Source organism: Theobroma cacao, chromosome 5 (assembly GCF_053813885.1).
Source record: "Theobroma cacao isolate CCN51 chromosome 5, ASM5381388v1, whole genome shotgun sequence".
Classification (NCBI taxonomy): Eukaryota; Viridiplantae; Streptophyta; class Magnoliopsida; order Malvales; family Malvaceae; genus Theobroma; species Theobroma cacao.
In genome coordinates this window covers 37824998-37848284 of record NC_142643.1, presented here as the reverse complement: position 1 = coordinate 37848284, position 23287 = coordinate 37824998, and the positions used below count along the sequence as shown (strand labels likewise).

The 23287-nt window shown below is 33.9% G+C and overlaps 4 protein-coding genes across 7 annotated transcripts; 3 read left to right on the top strand and 1 right to left on the bottom strand.

Annotated features, from left to right (window-relative positions):
- The first annotated feature begins 2862 nt into the window (after window positions 1-2862).
- Window positions 2863-9162, top strand: LOC18599247 (uncharacterized). 2 transcript variants are annotated; one of them, XM_088806711.1, is made up of 7 exons: window positions 2863-3173; window positions 4959-4982; window positions 5172-5366; window positions 5885-6001; window positions 6157-6306; window positions 7338-7396; window positions 8801-9162. In XM_088806711.1, the coding sequence occupies exons 1-7, from the start codon at window positions 3003-3005 to the stop codon at window positions 8934-8936; spliced, it is 852 nt and encodes a 283-aa protein (XP_088662837.1). In that variant the 5' UTR covers window positions 2863-3002; the 3' UTR covers window positions 8937-9162. The 2 variants fall into 2 exon arrangements, with proteins under 2 accessions (XP_088662837.1, XP_007029195.1); XM_007029133.3 differs by lacking the exon at window positions 4959-4982 and having other exon boundaries at window positions 2865-3173.
- A 510-nt stretch (window positions 9163-9672) lies between these two features.
- Window positions 9673-11674, top strand: MTACP2 (mitochondrial acyl carrier protein 2). The gene is made up of 2 exons (XM_007029131.3): window positions 9673-9997; window positions 11234-11674. Exons 1-2 carry the CDS (start codon window positions 9776-9778, stop codon window positions 11408-11410), a joined length of 399 nt encoding a protein of 132 aa, XP_007029193.1. The 5' UTR covers window positions 9673-9775; the 3' UTR covers window positions 11411-11674.
- Window positions 11675-13453: 1779 nt separating this feature from the next.
- Window positions 13454-21543, top strand: LOC18599245 (calreticulin-3-like). 2 transcript variants are annotated; one of them, XM_007029129.3, is made up of 14 exons: window positions 13454-13603; window positions 15337-15444; window positions 17041-17233; window positions 17994-18252; window positions 18500-18556; window positions 18649-18696; window positions 18831-18917; window positions 19004-19061; window positions 19168-19235; window positions 19320-19412; window positions 19495-19551; window positions 19654-19755; window positions 20746-20775; window positions 21311-21543. In XM_007029129.3, exons 1-14 carry the CDS (start codon window positions 13504-13506, stop codon window positions 21320-21322), a joined length of 1272 nt encoding a protein of 423 aa, XP_007029191.3. In that variant the 5' UTR covers window positions 13454-13503; the 3' UTR covers window positions 21323-21543. The 2 variants fall into 2 exon arrangements, with proteins under 2 accessions (XP_007029191.3, XP_007029192.3); XM_007029130.3 differs by lacking the exon at window positions 19654-19755.
- A 164-nt stretch (window positions 21544-21707) lies between these two features.
- LOC18599244 (uncharacterized) lies at window positions 21708-22892 on the bottom strand. Of its 2 annotated transcripts, none has more exons than XM_018121421.2 (3): window positions 22390-22892; window positions 22218-22298; window positions 21708-22127 (listed from the first exon to the last, which is right to left on the bottom strand). In XM_018121421.2, exons 1-3 carry the CDS (start codon window positions 22504-22506, stop codon window positions 21897-21899), a joined length of 429 nt encoding a protein of 142 aa, XP_017976910.2. In that variant the 5' UTR covers window positions 22507-22892; the 3' UTR covers window positions 21708-21896. The 2 variants fall into 2 exon arrangements, with proteins under 2 accessions (XP_017976910.2, XP_007029190.3); XM_007029128.3 differs by having other exon boundaries at window positions 22218-22301; window positions 22390-22886.
- Between the last annotated feature and the right edge of the window lie 395 nt (window positions 22893-23287).

Sequence of the window (23287 nt, the reverse complement as noted above, 5' to 3'; positions counted from 1 at the left end):
TTAGAACATCTCAAAAGTAAAATTAATCACAAAACTTACAATTGTATCAGATTACTTTCACTACAATCCGTAGTGAACATTTGGATTGTTTTCGTTACTTTTTGTATAATATTATATTTGTTGAAAAAAAATTTTTAGAAAAATAATAAGTTAATAAGTCCAATTAAGTCAAAAGTCCAAGTGTAGAAAGACTATGGAGTGGTGATACTATGAAGGTCTACAATTGGAGCACGTATGACATTTCTATGAACTTGGCATTGATTTCATCTTCTTGTGTGATTTATAGCATCTTCTTCCACAGTCGGCTAGTAATATAAAAAATCCCAGAACTTTTGATAAAGCTTTTTTCTCTCTTGATGTTCTCCATTGGTTTTTTTTTTTGTTTTTTGGGTTCTGATTCTTTCTCTATAAGAAAGAAGATCTTTGGAAGATTTTCACTTCTTCTCGCAGGAGGTTTTCTCCTTTGGGAAGGATCAGGACAGGAAAGTATTCTCCATTATTGAATGAACTTCTTCCGACCATGGGTTTACATCAACTGAGGATATTGATCAACATCCTTTTCACAAATGAAATCTCAAACAACTCATTCTCTTTTAGGAAGAAAGGTTGCGTTCTTCTCTTAAGTTAAGACTTTACATCTTGGAAGTTATCTAAAGTGTGATCATGACAAAATTAATATAAGGTCTATGCAACACTTTTGAAGCTGTAAAGTATCTTTGAACATAATAAAAAAATATCAAATTCTTTAGAGTAAATGGTGAATGTCCATTAGAATAAGTTCTTTTATTATTATTATTATTATTTCTAAATATCCTAGGTTCAACGTTTTTTTTTAATGCTGAAAATTCTTGCAAAACCTAATTATCTTGTTAAAATTTTATTAATAACATAAAAATTATGAACATAAGGGAGGGGATATAAATCGCACTTTCAAAATTATATGAAATATTGAGGAAAGAAGATCTAATAAATATATTACTTCCTTTGCATATTTTTTTATAAATGCACAGGTTAAGCAATATCCCCTTTTTACATGAATATAAGAAAAGTTAAAAATAAATTATGAGTACTACTCATTTACATTTATTTGAATATGATATAAAGTAAATCGAGTTTATCCAAGCCTAAAAAATTTCACGTAATTTACATATTCTAGGTTCAAGATTAAGTTTTTTTTTTAATTTTTAAATATCTAATATTCTTTTTTTTTTAATTTTTAAAAGCATTGTATATTAAAGACATGTTCGGTCCACTGGAGCTTCTGTAGAAGTAGTATTTAAGTTAAAATAGCATTGGACAAATTTGCTGCAGAAGTGTTTTAGGATATAAAAAACTATTTGATAATATTTGATTTATTTATAATAAATAAAAATAAAAGACTCAACTTTATTGAACTAAATCATAATTTTTAAAACAAAAAAATAAAGTAAAAAATAAATGAAAATAAGGGAAAATGTTTTTTTAAAGGCAAAAATAAGAGAAAAATTGTATCAAATAAAAAAAGATAAATATGAAAAAAAAATTTATAATTTTATGAATTATAAAAAGGCAAAGTGAAAATATAAAAAATCTCATCAAATATTTGTTATTATTTATTAATACCTTTTGAATAAGTTTTGATTTATAACTTTATCAAAATCTCCATTGGCTTTCGCATAAGATCAAAATTTTATCCAAATATCATGCTGCTGCACTTGTAGTGGAAAAACTCGTATATAAGCTGAGTCAAATACCTATTAATAAAGAAAAATTTCTATAAATTAATACCCAATAAATTAATAATTTTGATTAAATAATATTTTTGATCGGTCTTAAAATCAACATAGTAAATTAATAATTCGTTAAATTTATAAGATAATACATTTTTAAAAAAAGACATATATCTTACCTAATATATAAATTAATAATTTTTTATATATTAAAATTATATATATATGACTAAATTAAGAAATTTTTGTAAAATATGACTCTAATATTATTTGTTTTTTTCTTGAAATTGGTGTTTCTTTGGATTTCATTTTTAACTTTTTTTTTCGTGCATTAAGAAGTTTTGGAGTTGTGTTTTTGTGTTGTAAGAGAAAATTATACAATATGATTGTTATTTGGAGTGCATTTTTACGTGAGATAAACTCCAGTACAAAATTATTGTCTTTAATTTCATCTTCTTTATCATTTTTCATAATGTTTTCAATAATTTGTTCGACACGAATAATAATAATAATTTGTAATTTAGTAATTAATTAATATATTTATAATCACAATACACAATACACGTATTAAATTCAATATTTTAAAAAAAATTAATAATATTTTGACTAATTAATAAATTATTAATTAATATATAAATTAATAAACTATTAATTTATAAATTAAATAATAAATTTTCATGAGACAAAAGGGTATTCATTTAGAAAAGTTTATTTGTATAATAAAAAAGTTTTGAATTCATAATAAAAAATGTAATTATGCCTACAGCCATGGGTTAAAGAAATATTTATAGAAAAAGATTTATCATTAATATATTTTCTTTTTATCAATTTGATGAAAAGTAATGTATTAAATAAAAAAATTATTTTCTAAAATAATGTTTTAATTTTAAATAACCTTAATCAATGAGTATATAAATACTGTTAATCAGATTTTTATAATATAAAATACATAAAAATTAAAAATTTTTTAATATAGTCGAAAGTCAAAGGGAAAAAAAAAACTAAAGAAGGCAAAAAGTTCTTGAAAAAAGGCAAGGAAAAGGAAATGCCCTTTCTTCCCCTCTTTTTTTTTTTTTTTTTTCTGAAAATAATCCTTTTTTAAAAAAAACTTTCACTTATCTTTTTATGAGAGGAAATTAAAAAAATAGGGAAAAAGAAAACAAAAATCTCAAGGATTATACTACAGTCACACTACTACGGGTAGGCAGAGGGAGGAGAGAAAAGAAAAGCTGCCCAGAAAGAAAGAGAAAGGAAAGAAAAGGGAAAAATCAGTTTGGGAAACATAATAACCAAATGAGCCTACCTTTACCAATGAGGCTGCTATTGCCTTTAACCCCTACCACCAGAACTCCTTCTTATTGCTCTGCTTTTCTCTCTTCTCCAAACCCTAATTTCACTTTCTCCTCTCATTCTCATCACTCATGTCCTTTAAGAAGAAACCCACATTCTTTCTCCAAGCAAAAGGTATTCTCTTTACAGGTTTTTTGTCATTTCAAGCTCTTCTTTCCGTTTTTTGTTTTTTTAATGGGAAAATACGCTTGTTTTTGGAGGTGGGTTCTTTACTTTCTGATTGGGTCTTTCTTAAAATGATGAGATAACTTGTGTTATTTATTCGTTCATAATTGTGTAACTAGCTCTAGCTCTGAGTTGAGCCTATAATCTTTGTTATTTTAATAAGGGGCTGAAAAGTTGATTCTTTTTTTTTAATTGTATAATGAGAATGTTGTTCATTCATGTCTTCAAACAAGGGGTAAAAGTTTCGAATTTTTTGTGTTTAGTTCTGCATTTCTTTTTAGTGTTTATAGTATAACAGTATTGGCGTGGCCTCAGAATTGACTAAAATTGGCTGAATAATGAAGGTATGGAGTCATTCCTGTAATGGCTGATGTTTAGACAAAAGAATGAAAACATGTCATTAGATCAATTATTCATAACATTCTGCTGAAAAAAGTTTCGGAAACAGTGAGACAGACAAGTATCTGCATATTGAACTTATTGTAGAAGTGTCTGCCTGGCTATATGTGCTTGAGGAAAAAGTTATGTACGCTTAGGTTATTAGTAGCTGCAACTGCAACAGGAGTATCTATGTTACCTAGGTAAGCTATTGACAATAAAAATGTGACTTCACTTAGATTTCATATTTCATTGGTTGGATCCTTGGATTGGAAATTGTAGGGATGGCACTGGTGTTCAATTAATGGTATGCACTTTTGGGCACATGTCTACAGATGATGTATCACTGCTCGGATGTTAAGATGGTAACCAGTAGGAATGGTATTGGGGCAGTTTTGTGATCATATAATGTTACAAAATTAAAATATCTGAGATGTCTTAATAACAAGAAAGATATATATTTTTAAATATCGGGGATGGAATCATGTGCACTCCTGGTGCTAAATGATAATCTGCTTCTGCACACACATCCCTAAAAAATGACCCTCAAACTGTACAGGGTGGGGATGGCAGGTTACCAGTGGGAACAGGAGAGATTGCATCCCTAATAAATTTGAAAATTACATGAAGAGAGAGAGAGGCTTTAGGAAAGATCTTCTATTGATTCTATTGGTTTATGGCATCTTTATCAAGGACTATGGCATAGGATTTATTCTAGTCCAAATGTTTTAGTTGCTGTTGGAAGGTAATGACCTAAAGTTTCTTGTAATGTGGTCTATCATATTGACAAATAAGATAAATATTAAAACAGAACAGAGGGAAGTGAATTTGTTGTCAAAAATATGAGAAAAAGTGTATGTAATGATTCTGTTAGCAACTCTGTGGTGGATTACTGGCTAGGAAAATCTTTCTGTTGACACTTCTTTCTTGGCTGCTTAGTGTCTTTAAATTTGCATATTCTCCAAATTAATATTAATGGAGCATGCATAATCCTGGGTGCAAATTGTGAGAATTTGTTTCCTTTGCTCTAAAAATGATACTTTCAAAGCATTAGATGTTGCCTATTGTATTTTATTAAGGTCTTGTAATAAGTTCTGTTGAAGAGTAAAAAAATATCCTAATTTGCTTGTGCAAATGCTCCATGGGGCTGTGCGTACTTGATAAAATTGATTGTTTAAGTTGCTTGTGCTAGAGAGGTTTGCATTGTTATCCAATTTATTCAGTTGGTTCTCTAACTTTGCAAAGTTTGTGTCTCATTAATCAAGCTTCTCGTATCCATTAAGTATGTTAGTATTACCTGGTGACACCATCTAATCCACACACATTTTTTTCGTAATTTTCCATATGAAATTGCAGGAACAGATATTCAAGTTGATGAATGTATGTTTAAATTGAATGTTTTCCATGTGTAAATGTCTCTTTCTTTTTTTATTATCTTGATTGAAGTATACTCGACTTTGAACATGTCAAAAATTAATCTGATGTCCTGGCTGATCACCACTCTTTGTGGGCAGTTGGTTTTCACTAATGATTTACTGTCAGGGGCTCTGTTTTTATGTACTGGTATAGTGGCTTTCTGGACATGCAAGAAGAGATCAAGAGATGGATGGCTATAGATATGAAGAGGAGAATGCAGTTTGCTTATTTAGTTCTGATGAAGATACTGGGACACAGATTCCAACCCAAGCCCAATCTATTGTGGAAGGGTCAGGGGCAGTTATGGTTTCAGAATTGAAACCTGTTCCTGATGTAGATTATTTGCAGGTATGTAATTTTTCTATAGGACAATATCACTTTTGTTGAAATTTATCCATGTTTTGATTTGTGGGGATGGGCAGAAAAGAACTGAGAGCTTACTGTGGTGCTACTACCTTGCATGTAACTTGATTCTATAATGGATTTTTCCATGTGTCCTTACATGTGTCTCTTTGTGAGAACTTTGTTTTATGATATACAGCTCTGAAGAACCTTAGGTAGCTTGTGAACTGAAAGTTTGACTACACCACTATTTACTTTAAACGTAGTTTATGTGGTACAATTATAACTAGAGACTACACCACTATTTGCTTTAACTTAGTTTATGTGGTTCTATTTTAACTAGATGATCAGAAGACCTTTGGCCATTTAATATTAACCTTTAATCATAAATGGTATGTAACTTAAGTCCTGCCAAGGTCTTAGGTGCATCTTGAAAGCATTTGCTGATTTTGTCTTTTGTGCTGATTTCAGTGTTTTCTAGTATTTGACTGCTAACTTCTATCTGTGGTTATATGTTTATGCAGGAGTTATTAGCAATTCAGCAGCAAGGGCCTAGAGCCATTGGGTTTTTTGGGACTCGGAATATGGGATTCATGCACCAAGAGCTTATTGAGATTCTTAGCTATGCATTAGTTATAACTGTAAGATGCAATTATTTATCTTTTTCTATATGTGGCATCAGGGATACATGTTGCACGCTCAAATGTTCTGAGTCTCACTATCTTTGTTCTCCAGGAAAATATGTTTGTACCTAAAATTGTTTTGTTCCTCGTCTTGCTGCTAATGTTGCTTGCAGAAAAACCATATTTACACATCAGGTGCATCTGGTACTAATGCAGCTGTTATCAGAGGTGCTTTAAGAGCAGAGAAACCAGAGTTGCTTACAGTAATATTGCCACAGAGCTTGAAGAAACAACCACCCGAGAGCCAGGAATTGTTATCAAAAGTAAGCATGTAGTTATAGCATTTAGCTCATTCTTAGGAAACTTGTTGTGCATGCCATTCGTTATAATTATGGCTTCATCTGACATTGGTTATTTCCATACATTTGTTAGAATTGTTTGTTTAATAAGTAAACATGTTGCTTTTAACATCCATAGACGGAGATTCTATTGAAAATTCATCATCAGTTCATTGAAACCTGTAAGACTGTTGTGTTAAACCCTCAATTTAGTCAAGCTATATTGTGTTCAATTCTTATGTTGAAGCGTTGTTGATGCAACATCACAAGCCTGTCACCTGGAAGTTTCTAACTTGAGTTGCTTTTGGTGTCATTGCCAAAACACATACCAAGGATTTATCTGTTGCACTTGGAATCTGGAATGTGGATTGTGGCCACAGATGATCTTAAGCACCAAGGCTAATCCATTTTCTGCCGGTCCAAGGCTTGCAGTAATTTAATGATGGTATTTCTTTTGTATTAAGCACCATGTAATAGATTGTTATTGCATGCGATAGTGAGGAGAAAATTTAGTTCTCAAGGCCCATAGGCTTTTTGCAAATTTTTATTGGAAAATTTCATTTTTTGGCCCCTAATCTTCTACAATACATTAAAGGATACAAGATTGCTTATACTAGTGGGGCAAATTTATATTTCCATTCTGTATTACTTAAGTTGGAATATGATTCTTTTTTTGACAATTTTTTCTTTTGTATTCTCATTGTCATAATTTTGCTTAAAGACATACATGAAGAGATCCTTGGTTTAGTTGCTGGGGCATTAAATACAACATGAGTCTCTAAGGTTTTTTGCTTGGATTTTATTGCTTTATAGAAGATTGTTGCTACAATTGTCCAAGCCCAGGGAGCGACTGGTAATAGTGAAGAGTTTCAATGCCTTCTGTGCTGTTATAACATTACACATTGTAAATTGGATGTTTAAGTATGTTTTACTTAAGATCTCTAATTGAATTTTGAAGGTGATAATTACATATTGATGTTTGGAATGTATTTAATGTTTTATTCTCAATTTTCCAGGTTAAGACTGTGATAGAGAAGCCTTATAATGATCATCTACCTCTGATAGAAGCTAGCAGGTTCGTCATAACTCTATTTTCTTCCAGTATCCTTTTATCACACCTGCAGAGCAGAATCAGTCTTAAGTTTTAGGTTTCATGGTCAAATAGCAAGCTTGTGATAAGATCTTAAGAGGAAGCTGATGCTGAACATTCTGTTAATTTGAAGGCAGTGAATTCCTTAGCTACTCATTTTCATGGTTGAATGACAAGGCAGTTGTTTTTCTGAGCAAAGTATTCCTTATTGCTCTGTCCTCATATTGCATGCTTGCATGCATAACTGTGTTCATCCCATATTCTTAACAGCATAAAGCCTCCAGTGAAAAGGAAAATGACTAGTAGGGTTTATAGTTGGAGGTTCTGTCTCTCTTGGATTTCACTTGCAAAACTTCGCAGTTCTTGCAACCACTGTTCCTTCACTTAAGCTGAGCTTGTTAGCTTGATATTCATTGGATAAGAAGCAGAAACTCATTATTATGCCAATTTAACTTCATTCTATGAGCTGTGGCAATCTTTACGAGGCACTAGTCAATTTGACTATAGTCAAGTTGGCTTGGTCACTATTCAGTTTGACTTCGGTCAAGCCTGTATATAAACACAGCTGAAACATGTGTCTAAGCTAGTTGACTACTATAAAAGAATTGGAGAATGCAATCCTAGCTTGTGTGAACTTATTACTGCTGGTTTCATAGATTGCTTTTACACACCTAGTTTGTAACATGTGATGAAGGTGTAGAGAGAAAAGAGGCGACTAGAGGCAACTCAGAGGGAAAAGGGAGAAAAAGAGAGGAAACAGTCATATCCAAGAGGCCTAGAGAAATTATCATCAATAGTATCCATAAACCATAGTACATGGTAAACAAGTAAACAGGACTAGTTTGTAACATGTGATGAAGGGGTAGAGAGAAAAGGAGGCTACTAGAGGCAACTCAGAGAGAAAAGAGAGAAAAAGGGTGGAAACAGTAATATCCAAGAGGCCTAGAGAAACAATCATCAATAGTATCCATAAACCATAGTACACAGCAAACAAGTAAGCAGGACTAGTTAATGTACCTAACATACATATAAACTCAAGACCAACCCTACAAACAGACGAGATTAAAAAAGTAAATCCATAAATCATATAATTATTCCATCTATATCATCTTCCCCTGCATTACCATCTGTTAGCACAAGCTGAATATGATGTGAGTCACGTTACTTGCTTGAACACCATCCCACTTGTCACATTCATATATAGCCTCCTATTGAGCTCGTCATATTGCTTATAAACTGGTGAAGCCATCTATACTATGCCCAAGTTTTGCACGCAGGAAATATTTCTAGCATCAGTTGCAACAGTTGCTTGCTATTGGATTCTTGATATTCTTTGTGGTTTGCTAGACAAGAACTCATCTCACATGAAGTCTATGGTGAAATTTGCAGGCTGTGTAATAGGGACATCATTTCAAATGTACAGCAAGTCATTTGCTTTGCCTTCCATGACAGCAAGTTGCTCATGGAAACATGCCAAGAAGCCAAGAGTCTGCGGAAAATCGTGACTCTCTTCTACCTGGACTAAACAATGCCATCATTTGTCTATAAATTATTGGAGATAAGAGGGAGAGCGCACAAGAAAGAGCAAGCTTTTGATTGTAAATTATACAAATTGGTGTAACCATTTTCTTGTAGAGTGAACAATGAGAATGGGGCCAATTTGCTCCTTTCATCGCAAAAGTCCAGTGGGGTTCTTATTGGTTCATTGAAGACTGAAAAGGAAATAAATTTTTATGCATGTTCCGCATTAACTGTGAAGCATGGTTAGATCTTTGAAAACTTACTTATATCTCTGATAAAAATGCCAAGGCTAGGGTCCCATTCTACACTGATTGTTAAATGCAGTCCTTGAAATTTGATTTTTCTTTTTTTGGGTCATTTTGGAGACTTAAATTTCAGGGCTGGGATTTGGATTTTTGGTTTAACAATGGTTTTAAATATACACACACACACACATACATACATATATATATTAGATTACCATGTGATTATATATAATCAAGTATGATAAGGTTGAAGATGTGAGAACTATTTCCTTTGGGAGTGAAGAACTATAGGTATATATAGTAATGTATATTTAAATTATATTATTATATTATACTGTATTATATGTAAAGGTTTTATTAGCATTTAACATTTTTCTTTTTACATTACGGTTACCGATTTTAACAATCATGTCAATACGCGAAACAATTTTAAAAGGCACATTACGACGTCGTAGTAGTAGTGATTGATATCTCGCTCTTTTACTCGCCTCCTGAGCTACACAGGGTTCGCATTTTTCGCGGTTTCGAGGGAGAAAAAGAGAGGCCAAACGAAGAACGTCTACCCATTTTCACCCAAGAGAGAGGGCTACTTATCGAAATGGCGGCAGTGAGAGGAGCTTTGCTAAAGCACTTGAGGGTGAACGCAACGCCCCTTGCCCGTAACCCTAACCCTACCAGTCACGGGCTCTTTGCTCTTACCTTCAACGCCATACGCCGCCGTTTCTGCGATGAGGTCAAGGGCTCCTTCCTCGACAAATCTGAAGTCACCGATCGCGTCATCTCCGTTGTTAAAAACTTCCAGAAAGTTGATCCTTCCAAGGTCTTTACTGTTTCACTTCACTTCATTTTTCTTTTGTTTTTCCTTTTTAAAGTTTTTTGGTTATAGATGAATTGTGTATTATATACTCCGGGGATATGATTTGTTTTCTTAATTATAGAAATGGTGATATTTAGGGTTTGATTTATTTCCTTCTTCCGTTCTATTAACTAATAGCTTTGTTTGATTAAGTATTGCTATGCTGTACGTTTGCTTTTTTTTTTTGGTTTATAAGTAGTGTTTTAATTCTATAGTGGCAGGGAAATGGATAATTGTTTGCAAGTTCCAATGCGACCACGAAGCTAATGCTGAGTGCTTGTTTGTTGTGTTCTTATTTCCCGATTTGTTTACTCGTATTTGCTTAAAAATGACTAAGGTGTGGTTAAAGGTGCCCTCAATTACAAACTTTCTAATATGAAACTGGATAAGTGCCTTTATGTTGCTTCGTCAATCTGAAGTTGTGGTTGTTTCATATCAAATTGTGGAAAACAGGGGCTTAGGTTTTGGATTGTTTCGGCTTACTTTATGATTGGTCAAGGGTATGCAGTTGCATTTATTTAAAATCGATTAGATGATGGTTTGGCAATATATTTCTCCTTTTTTTGTTGTTCGGTTATGATAATTCTACTGCACAATGTTCAGAGCAAAAAAAGTTCCATTCTTTAGCTCTAGTTAATTGCCACCAAATTGTTGAGGTAGATTTTGAATGGACAAACCTGCTCAGTGGAAAATGGGAGAAATTTTTGTCTTGTTTATAATGTAATTTCATTTTCTCGGTGCTGATTTCTGCCTGGTTCTTATGTTTTCTCTCGACATTCATTCCAATAGCAACTTTTTTTGTTTTCTTAATTGGGGAACAAAGGGAATGTGAAGCTTCTGCAATTTGCATGTAAGCAATTTGAAGAGAGAAGGTCAGGCACAAACATGCTTTTGCTGTAGATAATCATAAATTTGGGTGCTTGGGTGAATGATTCATAAATCAATCCTGATGAGTCGTTTTTCTGAGGCACATATCTTTTGCTCCTAGATGTGTCTCTTTGTGAGGAAAAGGCACACAATACACCTTTCCTCAATTTGCAGTTTCTCTTCTTTTTTCCTCAATACATTTTGAGATGACAAAAAGCAATTTTTTTAGGTTATTAAGAATGCAACTTCTAACAAGTTCTTTTGGTTGCATATAGAATTTTGCTCTTGTAGAGTGTTTTGTTCTGGTTAATATATCATTTTTCTCTTTTGTAGGTTAACCCAAATGCGCATTTTCAAAATGATCTTGGATTGGATAGTTTAGACACTGTGGAGGTTGTCATGGCCCTTGAAGAAGAATTTGGGTTCGAGATTCCTGATAATGAGGCAGACAAGATCAGCACAATCAATCTTGCTGTTGAGTTCATTGCTTCTCACCCTCAGGCAAAGTAGGTGGGAAATTACGAAGCTCTACTCTTTATATTTTGTTTTCACTTTGTTCCTGTGAGATCAAGAGCTGCATTAGGAGAATTATGGGATCTTCCCATCTAGACAACTGTCAGTCGTGCCCTTTGATTTTGAGTTCCTATTGAGGAGGATTATTTTGGATATTTGCTGCTTCGATGCTGCTGTTCCAGTTCATAAAATGTAACTTTTTGGTGAGAAAAAGGACTGTTTCTTTATTGCCTCAATAATATTTTCATTTTAACTAATAAATTTAGGTCATTAAGTTAAGAAAATGAATTTACTTGATTGTTGCAAGGCATTGCTTGGCTTCTTTATGAAGTAAAGTTAAGCTTTATGTGCTTGTTTATTCAGTCGGTAGTTGTATCCAATCATTCGGGCCGTAGTTAAGTCCAAATTACCAAAAGAACCAAGGTACACTTCTGGCCTTATCATGACAAGCCAAAAATTACCAATTTGGATCTATGAGAAGCCCAATATGAAGCCTAGCTTAGGGTTCTAATCGAGTTGAGCCTAGTGAATACAATACAGTGCTACGTTCGAGTCAGTCAGCGTGATTCAGAAACTCGAGGCTGAAGACAGTTTGAGGTCAGTGAAACATTTACTTTATATGGTTGAGTTAGACTTGCAAAGTTAGTAAGTTAAATTGATTTCGTTTTAATTGGGTTCGATTCAGGTAAGGAACACGGAGCTTTAACTCAGGTTCGAACTCAAGCTTGAGTTTTAACTCAAAAATCAAATAAAACTTTAAAATATCTTTATCCCACAAGAAAAACCGGCCATGCTCACAGCTAAATTAGAAAAGGAATCAAAGAATATTTGGCTAATTAGTTAGTTGATTGGCTTCAGTTCTACGTCATAGTGATGGTAGTAGGGTTTTCTACTTTCGTTTAGCTTTGATGATAGTAAATAATGTTAATAATAATAATAAATCCCTAAATTGGGTGATGCAGCACTTGTCACGTTATTATTTCTCCCCGATTCACAAGGGAAGGGAAGACTGAAGACTAGACCCAAAGGAGACCTTGATTCTCAAGAGTCAATGGTCCACACACCAAAAGTCTTTTCGACGGTTTACCCCTCCAACCGTCACAAAACTACTATAATGCCCTTTTGCAAAGTGAGGGGAGGCCCAGAGTTGCTTAGTGTACTTTCTTGGAAACGGATTCCTGCTTTCTGAGAAACCACTTTCCTGGCGCTGGACCCCAAGTTCTTTTCTCTTCCGGTCATTGAAACCTTTAAGACCAACGTGTTTTTGGGTTTCTGATGTTGGCTTTTGTTAAATGTAAATAGGTTGGACTATAATTGCCACACAATTATAAATTTACAAACAGTATCATTTTCAATTTAAATATGTAATTTAATGATAAATATATATGAATTCGCTTTTACAGAGTGTTTATAAGATTATTAAAAAAACATTTTAAAATAATTTGATTGATTGTTATTGCATGTTTTCGCAACCTTAAAAATATTAAATCAATATTATAAAAACGATTTAAAAAGAATTTATTGCAAAATACTAAAATAAAATTGATAATTCTTAATTTTTATATTTAAATTAAATATTAACACTCGAACATTTAGTTCATTATTTTATGCATAATCTCTCTATTTAAAAAGTAAAGTTCGAATTCCTTTTTTCAATTATAAAAAAATTAAATATTAACATCAAAGTGGAAAGGGTTATTTTTGGTATTATATGTTTTCCTTTTCAAGTGTCTTATGGACTAAAGACACTGTGAAGTAACATAGAGAAGGAAAGGATGAGAACTTAAGACAATTGGACATTGCAACGTCGTCCTCACTTCTCATTGGCTAGCAAACCCCAAAGGTCCAAATTATTACAACTATGTAGGGTCTTAACGATATTAATCGCCCCCCCCAAAAAAAAAAACTGGAAGGAACACTTTATATTCCCACTAGAAAATGTTTGCCAAGTCAAATTGGAAATAATGCATGGCATTGCCGTAAATAAAAGATATGATCAAGGTCAATGAGTTACCAAACATTCTATAACTAGCCAAATCTATGGAAAAGCTAGGCAGAGAGGCAGTAGTAGCATTTGTCATTTGCCACTAATGGCACGCCATGCTCCAAATGTTGCGCTTGGCCTGCTTCTATTTTCGCTTTTACTTCGATTTTCTGTTTCAGAGATTATTTTTGAAGAGCGATTTGAAGGTACTATCTTTTACTTGCTTGCTACTTCTTTGAATAAGCCTTCTTTTTTTTTTTTTACTGGTATTTGAAGAGGTTAAGGACGTTATCTGTTTGTTACCATGATCATGGACGCTTTGTTTGGTTACCGAGAAAGAAAAAAAGAAAGCAAAAGAATTTCAAGATTTCAGTTTTTGCCAAATCTTAAAAAAAAAAAATCAGTTTTGCCACGTCATCAACTGCACTATCTTTGTCAGGTTGTTATCCAACTGCTTTGTCTTGGCGGCGGTTCTGACTGTTTTTTCGTTTTCTTTTTCTTATTCTGTGTTGTGTTGTGGAGAAACTCTGGAAGGAAAGAATTGAGAATTTTGAAGTAAAAAATGTGCTTGGAATTTACACCTTTACAAAATGATTTGTTTGGTAGCTGAGAAAAAAAAGGCAAAAGAAAGAACCAAAAAAAAGAGAGGGAAATTTCATTTTTCAGGCATTGACTTGACTACAGTATATAAGTCAACCAAAATTTGAACAGTTAATTTTCCTTTTTTTTTTAATTTTAATTTTCTGGGGTGTGTTCTGTTTTGCTATTGAAGAAAGCAGTCCTTTGCACTTGTACGTAGCTCAATGATTTCCTTGAAAAGCTTTGGTTTTGGAGGATAATGAGAGCAGTGCTAGGAAAGGGAAAGAAAGAAGAGAAGAGAACAATGATAGGAACCAGTTATCTTGATATCTTCCCTTTTGTGTTTTTTGTCACCTGAAAAAGAAGAAGAAGAAGAATTTAAAGTCAACTGAATTTTTCTTACTTATTTGTTTTTCCTTTCTAATAGCATGTGGAAATTTGTTTGGTTTTAAGTTTGTCAAGATTATATAAACATCACTTGTCATAATGATTGGTAGTTAAAGCATCATTTTTGTAGAGAAGGAAATGGTATATAAATATAAAGAGAGAAAAAGCAGAAAAGGTTACCCCTTCTCACCCCACAAAAGAAAAAGAGAGTGTTTTTAGATGCTGATCATGTCACTCTTTGTTTATTGATTTTCTTATCTTTCTTTTTTCCAACCTTCTGTGGATGTGGTGAAGCAAATGCTGTTAATTCTTAAAAATTTGCTCTTTCATCATATGCATCAAACAAAGAAAAAAGAGAGAAAAAAAAAAAAAGTCATTGTCTTGGTTCACCAACCAGTCACCACAAGTGGGCAATCATTGCTTTTGAAAGGATTATCAGTTTCTTTTCAGAGTTCTTTGATTAATAAAAGCTTGAACTTTGAACTTGCCTTACTTTTTATTTTGATGTTAGTTTTTTAGTCTTTCCAGAAAGTGTAATAAGAATTAAGGCTTTGGTTCTGGATTTCGATTTGATGGTTTCAAGTGACATTTTATTTGGCTGATTCTCATTTTACTAACGCATCCAGCATTTTATTCCTTTCTATTCTTGCATTTGTCTCAGCAATCAAAAGATGGAGCAAAGAAATCGGTTAATTTTTATTGACCATTATTTGTTCATCATTCTTTTGCCTTGGACTTTTTGTCCTGTGAAAAGCTTGTGTCACCACAGTATCAGTCTTCTTAATGTTTTTTGTTTTTCTTGAATGAAATGCATAAAACCAATACGTTTGTGATTGTAATTTTAGAGTGCATCAGCTTGCAGTCTCTGAAACTCGTACATATATTTTTGATACATTTATATGTTAGAATTTGGACTCTTAACATTTTTTTGCATGTTTTAACCTACATCGGTATCATCTGATGTTGTGAACAGATGGATGGCAAAGCCGTTGGGTAAAATCAGATTGGAAAAGAACTGAAGGAAAAGCTGGAGGATTTAAGCACACAGCTGGAAAGTGGTCCGGTGATCCTGATGATAAAGGTATGGTCTCACCTTTTCTTGCTGGTTATATTGGTGTTCTTTCAAAAATTGGAGAATATTGGGAAATAAGTGAACAGCATAGCAATTTTGAATATTATTATGATTAACTTCATTCATTGTTATCCAACATCAGAATTTGCTCTAGATGTGTTTGTTTACATACACAGAAACTCATAAAAAAAAAAAAAAGAAAGAGAGAAAACAAAAGACAGGTTAATTAATGATACTTGAGACCAGAATTTTCACATGGCATCAACTAATTATGCTACAGAGCGCTTAAATATTCCTCACAACGTGAATCTCTTGTGGTTTTGATAGCTTTTTACAGAATTGGTTTGTTATATAGGGCCTGGACATCATAGAGTTGTTCTTAACCATGGTGTACCTTGGCTGTATTGTCTGAAACAAGGCTTCAATTTTTATTTATCTGTCTTTCCTTTTAATTGAATCTCAGGACTCTCTATGTATTCTCACCCTTTAGTACTCTGAAAAAGTATTTTACTTTAGGTTTCAATGGTATATTAATATTCTGAAATTATCATGTCAAATTGTTAACCTTGCAATCAAATTGAAAGGTAAAAATCTCAACAGTGGATACCATGAGAGAGGCTTTTAAGCTGGTAAATGATATGATAAAAACTTATGTGTACCCATCCATGGCCATAACAATTCAATAATCTCTTTTCTGCCAGAATTACCTCTATAAAAAACCACACTGAATCATTTTCATAATACTTGTTTGTTTCTCCATCTGCTGCTGTTTTTACCCTAACCACAATCCCAGTCATCTTTATCATGTCATATTTAAGTGCTTCCACCTCTGAATTGGGCACACTTGAGCACATTAAACATGTACAAGTGCAGTTTTGATATTACAATGTTCATTTCGTTCTATCCCCCTGTCCTGCAATCCTGATTTTTGGTTCTTTCGAGTGTCACCATTGAGCCTGCATTTCACATAAGTGTTATAGTGCCTGTAGTAGTCATTATGTTTCTGTATATAAAATACCAAATCTAAACTGTATGATGGACGTTTTCAGTTGCCAATTAAGTATGCTGTATTAAGTGAGGATTGTAATTCAATGTTTCCTTATCACAAGGTGACTATTGAGTTCCTGACCATGTTTTTGAAATGGCAAAATTAATTTAAACGTTACTTTTCTCTCATTTTGATTCAGAGTGATAGCATAGTTGGCAGAAAACATTAAGTGTTTGCTTTTTATGTAGATCCCTCTGTAGATAAAAATTGTGTTTCCTAATCTGGAAAGATAAATTTAATTAAGATTTGTTCTGAAAAAGGGCAATTTCCGGAAAAGCTTTTGCAGAATTTTATATCATTAAGAATAAGATCAAACGGGGCTGGTTGGTATGGATTGCGAAAGATATTTACAAAAATGAATTGATGTATAGCTACATTACCAAGCTATTTTATGGGAATCACTGAGCTCACAAATTATCCATGTTCCTAAGAGAGTCCACGTGACCACTAAATTACCTTTTCCCATTTTTTCTCATTGTTTTTCTTCTGACAATCTGCCCTTGATAGCTAAGGCAAGCGAACTAGCATGGTTTCTGAGAATGCCTATGATTTTGTAGGTATTCAGACGTCTGGTGATGCCAAACATTTTGCAATATCAGCAAAGATACCTGAGTTTACAAATAAGAACAGGACATTGGTCCTCCAATACTCTCTAAGATTTGAGCAGGACATTGAATGTGGTGGTGGTTACATAAAGCTTCTCTCTGCATTTGTCAATCAAAAGAAATTTGGAGGGGACACCCCATATAGGTTTGTTTCAAAATTTTTCACCCAACATCTTTTACAGGCAAATTTCTGGCACTTGGTTCTCATTTTCTTACTGCATTATGTGGTTGTCTTAACTGCATTCTTGTACATCTCATAATCATTGAGACTTCCTTTTCAGGAATGTAAACTAGGGATGGTTAATGCTTTTCTATTTTACAATGACAATTTGGGGTAATGATGATAACAGTGATATTTGACTTGCAACCTTGAGCTTGTGATTTAGGGTAATTGAACCTGTATAGAACAACTTAGACATGCTTTCTTTTTTGGAAAAGGGGTGGGGGGAGGGGGCAGAGAATTTCTTTTTGTGGCTGTAGATGATGTGAAGGAAAACTTGTGAGATAAAAAGGGATAGAAGAATAAAAAAGTAGATATGAAAGATGATCTTACTTCTGAGATCGGAAAATTTAAGGTTGAATCCTTCAAAATTTCATCCTAAAAAATTGATCATAGAGATTTGTCTGAGGTTCAAAACTCTTTATAGAGTAATTATGTGCAAATAGTCATCTTTCCTGATGTTTGCTTCCAGTTACTTAATGTGCTTTTGACATGTTCTTACTTCTAAAGAGATTCTTTTTGGCCGTTAGCATGAATGTTGAATTAATTGCTTGGATGCATTTCTCATCAGTCTCTAGAGCAACCTTCTTTAGGGACTACCTCTACAGTTTTTTTTTTTTTCAGTTTTTTTTAATTTGTTTCAGAAATTTTTGTTGACTAACCTCACTTTTTTTTTTTCCTGCAGCTTAATGTTTGGGCCAGATATATGTGGCACACAAACAAAGAAGCTCCACGTTATACTTTCTTACCAGGGCCAGAATTACCCTCTCAAGAAGGAATTGGAATGTGAAACAGACAAGTTAACTCATTTCTACACATTTATTCTTAGGCCCGATGCAAGTTATAGTGTCCTCATCGACAACCGTGAAAGGGATTCTGGAACTATGTATACAGACTGGGATATTCTTCCTCCACGCAAAATCAAAGATCTCAAAGCTAAAAAGGTTAACATTTGAGCTTTGAAACCACTGATTACTTTGGACTACTTAATTCAACGCTTTTGTTAATTTTTTCCTATTGAAATCTTATTTCCAATATTGACTGTCAGCCGTCCTAAATGAGAGAGAACAGTAATTTCTTCAACCATCTTAGCTAGGGCTGCTTTAAGATTTACCTTTTCAATTTGACTCTGATTTCAGCCTTTCTTCATAAGGTCAGTTTTTTTGAACTTTAAATTTCTATCTTTTGCAGCCTGCTGACTGGGATGATAGAGAATATATTGACGATCCTAATGCCAAGAAACCTGAGGTAAATTATCATATCATCTTTTTTCTTAATGATTTTCCAGTTGATATATAATTTCAATGCAAAATATGCCTAAGCTCCTCTTGGTGTTGCAGGGGTATGATTCAATTCCAAAAGAAATTCCTGATCCTAAAGCTGAAGAGGTTAGTTTGGTATTTGAGAAGCAATAATGTTAAGCCATGCACCTGGATTTGCTTTGTGGTTTACCTGCCACCAGATCCCTCTCTCATGCTACTGGCATAATCATATTATGACTGATGTTTTTTTCACTGGTTAGCCTGATAATTGGGATGAAGAAGAGGATGGTATTTGGAAACGACCAAAGATACCAAATCCAAAATACAAAGGACCATGGAAACCAAAGGTATGTTTAAAGCTAACAAGTAAACTGTGAAACCTAATTTTTTAACTGCAACATCTCATCAATACAGTCTTCCTTTATGACTACAGAAAATCAAGAACCCAAATTATAAAGGGAAATGGAAGATTCCTTATATTGATAATCCAGGTACTCCAATATATTTTTATATTTCCTCATGGCTGTTGCGGCTAAGAATCTTTGGAATTGAAGAATTTGCTACAAAGATTTGAATGATATTCTTGTCTCTCTCCAGAGTTTGAAGATGATCCTGATCTTTATGTGCTTAAGCCAATCAAATATGTGGGCATTGAAGTTTGGCAGGTATGTCTATCGAACATAAGTATCAGTCTGCTAGTTTAGGATAACCTTCATTTGTATGATGCAATCTTGAAATATAATGCTCAGGTCAAGGCTGGTTCAGTTTTTGACAACGTTTTGATCTGTGATGATCCTGAGTATGCGAAACAAGTGGTAGATGAAGTGTTTGCCAACCGAGAGGTTTGCCCTGCTCTTTCTCCTTTTACTAGCAGATGATTTTCTCAATAATGATGCCTAATTTTCATTTATTTTAATCTTTCAGTTAGAAAAAGAGGCGTTTGAAGAAGCAGAGAAAGTGAGAAAAGCACAAGAGGAAGAGGTTATTGACTGACCTTTGCTCTTCATATTTATCCATTAATTCTATATGAACTTTGGTTTTCTTGAATAGTCCTTTAAGTAGATTTAAGTGCAACATCTACAGGAAGCTCGAAGAGCGAGAGAGGAAGGTGAGAGGAGAAGAAAGGAAAGGGGTTACGATAGACGATACCGGGATAGGGAGCGCTATAGGGACAGATACAGAAGGGTTTGTATTTTATATGCTATAACCTTTTTTTTCATAGATGTAGCACCATTGACAAAGACCAAGAAACTAAGAGAAACTGGACAACAAATTCTGATTTCCGAATTTCTATTCTTGAGCTTAACATTCAATTTGCAAAATCACATGTCCCCACACAAGAAATCTATGGAAAGATGTTGGACCACTGGTTAGGTATTTCAGGCATTTACACCTTAGATGAAAATTCGGAAATTTAGGACCTTATTAATGTGGGATTTGTTAGTTGGTTTCTGCTTTTGTGAATATTATTATTAATGTAGGCCTTATACTAGGTTTTTAAATGAGCATATGTCTTTCTGTAAGACCAGATATTTGGCTTGGATGATTGGTTTTGAAGCTTTTTCGAAATTGAGACTTTGAATCCAAGCTGAGTGAGGTAGAACAAACATAGGGAAAAGAGATAGTAGTAGAAGTTTAGAAGGAAAATTAGAGATAGCAACAATTAGAGAGGAACAGACACAGAAGAACTAGGGGAGAAAAGATCAATAGAATGAGAAAATCTCAATAAATAATATCTCAAAATGTCCAATATTCATCATCCAAAAGCTCATTGAAACTAAAAATACATAAGTATTTATAACTAAACCAAAACCCTAATAAACTGTAAAATATGAAATATAACCCTAAAATGCTAATGTTTGGAAATTAAATACAATATAAATTAATATAATCTAAAACTAGCCTAATAGATGTAAAAATTGAAATCAAACTCATTAAATTTAAAATAAAAATAACAGATTTCCATCTTCCATGAGTCTGCTTTGAGGATGGAAAAGTAATTAGCAGCATTTTAAAAAATTTAACAGCTTCAAGAGAGAAATGTGTGTGTACTTCAAATATGAATATAAATTCAATTGGATTTTGTAATTGGACCTTGAATGTTTAGCTTATCAAACTTTTCAACCATACTGCCATTAAGAAGTTCAATTTCTAATTGAAATGTTTTCTTTGCAGCATCCACGTGATTACTTGGATGATTATCATGTAAGTATCAACTTTCGCTTTACCTATTTCTTCTTAACAACATGCTATCTTCTATGAGAATGCTCCCAAAATTATTTTCACTTCATGTCTTCAAAATGAGATTTTGTACCATATAATTCATTTCCGTTGCTAACAATGCCAAACTCTTCAGATTTTGTTGAAGTAAATGAGACATCTTTTTATTTTGTTTATTTTGTTTCAATCCATGATCATTCACTATACATACAAATTGGTCCCTGATTTATGTTAGTACTCTATGGTTGAAGTGGTCAGTAGAAGTACTACTAAAGAGCATTCTCATATTCTTTGACCATTGATTGTGTCCTCTCATTTTCTCAAGAGATCCCCGCAAGGGCTATGATTTCTATAAGTAGAAGTCATCTTGAAAACTTGTAACACATGCTTATAGTGGGTTCAGAATTTGGGATGTTCTCGCTTACTGCTTGTTTATACTGTTTAAAGGCAGCATAACTATCTTAAGAAGTTGATGAATCATCTTGATCATCCAGTAACGAGTTCTTTATTTGGTTTGCAGGATGAGCTTTGATGGGCCTTGCTTGCTCCTGCTTCCCCACTTGTGGTGCTGTTAGTTGTCTTCCATGTGGACTATCATGGCTACCGAAGCTGAATCAACGGAGTTTAGGGGTAGCAGTTTTGGTCCTAAATTGTTGTACAATTTTGTGTTGTCATTCTGCTTGGAAAACTACCAGTTTATAATTACACACATTTATAACGAGTTATTTGGTATTAGAAAATTTCCATGGATAATTCATGCATTATTCTCCTGGACTCCTGGCGTATAGGGCAAAGAGGAGATTGGGCAGAGCTGCTTAGTAGTTAGGTTTCTTCTGAACATTTTGCAGTGGCAAGTCCACGGCAAAATCTTCTTCCTTGAAAAATTTCCACATTGCAGAAATAATCATGAACTCATCTTTTATGCGTGTTCGAAAATGCCTTTATGATCTCAAACTTGAAGGAAAATATTGCATAAGCCAATCAAAACTACTAATATCAACGACAAATCTGGCACATAGATGTCGGTCCCATATGTAACGAACACCAAATAGGCACGTAAACGTAAGTAGGTGATCATCTCATAAAGCAGTGCTATATATGTCTGGCTATGGGAGAATATTGAACTGAATGTGATCAGCAAGAAGCTCGTCCCGTAGAATCATCATAAAGTGCAGCTTATTTTCCTCCCTCTTTTGCGCAACTAGTGCTTTAAACTCTTCCACCGTTGCTTCTCCTTCCAGCAGCAAACGTCTTTCGGAGTCCACTTGGGTTCTCATGTCTGACACAAACGCTTCCATCTCCGTCACCCGGGCTTTCATTTTCTTCTTCTCCCTTTTCTGTTTCAATAATCCAATTGTTTTATCAGAAAAAAGCCGCCCCAAAAGCCCAAGATTAACAGATGAATTTATCCAAACCTGGACGATTACCTCAAGGGAGGACTTCTTAGGGCTTCTGCCAACAGCCCAGGTGCAGCACCTTGTTTTGCTTCCCATCGGACCTCTTTTCTTCTTCTAAGCAAAAGAGTGCAAGACAACAATGATTAACATGAATGTTGCATGGAGGAAGAATTGATTAAAATAGTAGTAGCTAATTAACTACCTCTTGTTTGGTCTTGTGGGCTGATATTGTTGAACGCCCTTTTGCGGCTGTAAATGATACTGAGTTCCTCTTACTCTTGTGTAGCGCCATAGCAGAGCCAGACTCTCCTTTTGACATTCTTTTCTTCTGCCTGCAAACCCAGAAATCTTGCGAGCTTCTGGAGTATTGGAAAAGTGAAAGACGACTTGAAATTTTGAAGCCATTTATATTGATCGCTGAAAAATAGAAAGCCGGGCTTCCTGCTAGACCCACTCGAGTCGCAAATCAGGTGCCCTCAGTTCCACATAAGAGTTTGATGGGTATTCCACTTTTGGGATCTGACTTAGGATCGCCCGATATCGTCTGTCAAAACGCAATTTAGTAACCTAAATCGCTCGTTTTTCAGTGGTTTATCTGCCGCTCAAGGTCTCCCCAGTTCCAAGCTTGGACTACCATTTTGTGTATTTTTCTTCTGCTTTCCCATGGAGTAGACTCATCTGACCCTCACTTCTTACCGCTTAACCCTTTTAACTCTTTCTAGCTTTTGGTTCCTTGTTTTTTTTTTTTTATTTAAAAAAAAAGGTTAAACAAAAAGCAGTTGACCATAAATTCAAAGCAAACATGCCACAAAGATGCGCCACTTGCTTAAAATAGTACATGTTCACGAATATAGCTGGATAAAAATATAATATTAAAACGGTTTCAGAAGCATTCGCGGTTTGTTTCGCTGTCTACAACGCGTTTTCGTGGAGTTTGCGTGATGAAGTAGTAAATCTTATGCTGACTCAATGCATGGAGCACGAATTGTGACAACAACCATTTTTTTGAGCCGAAGGGTACAGATCGAAAAAAGTTTCTTACACTTTGGTTACGGACAGATGACTGGACCCCAGCCCTGTCTTCCGTCGATCCCGGACTT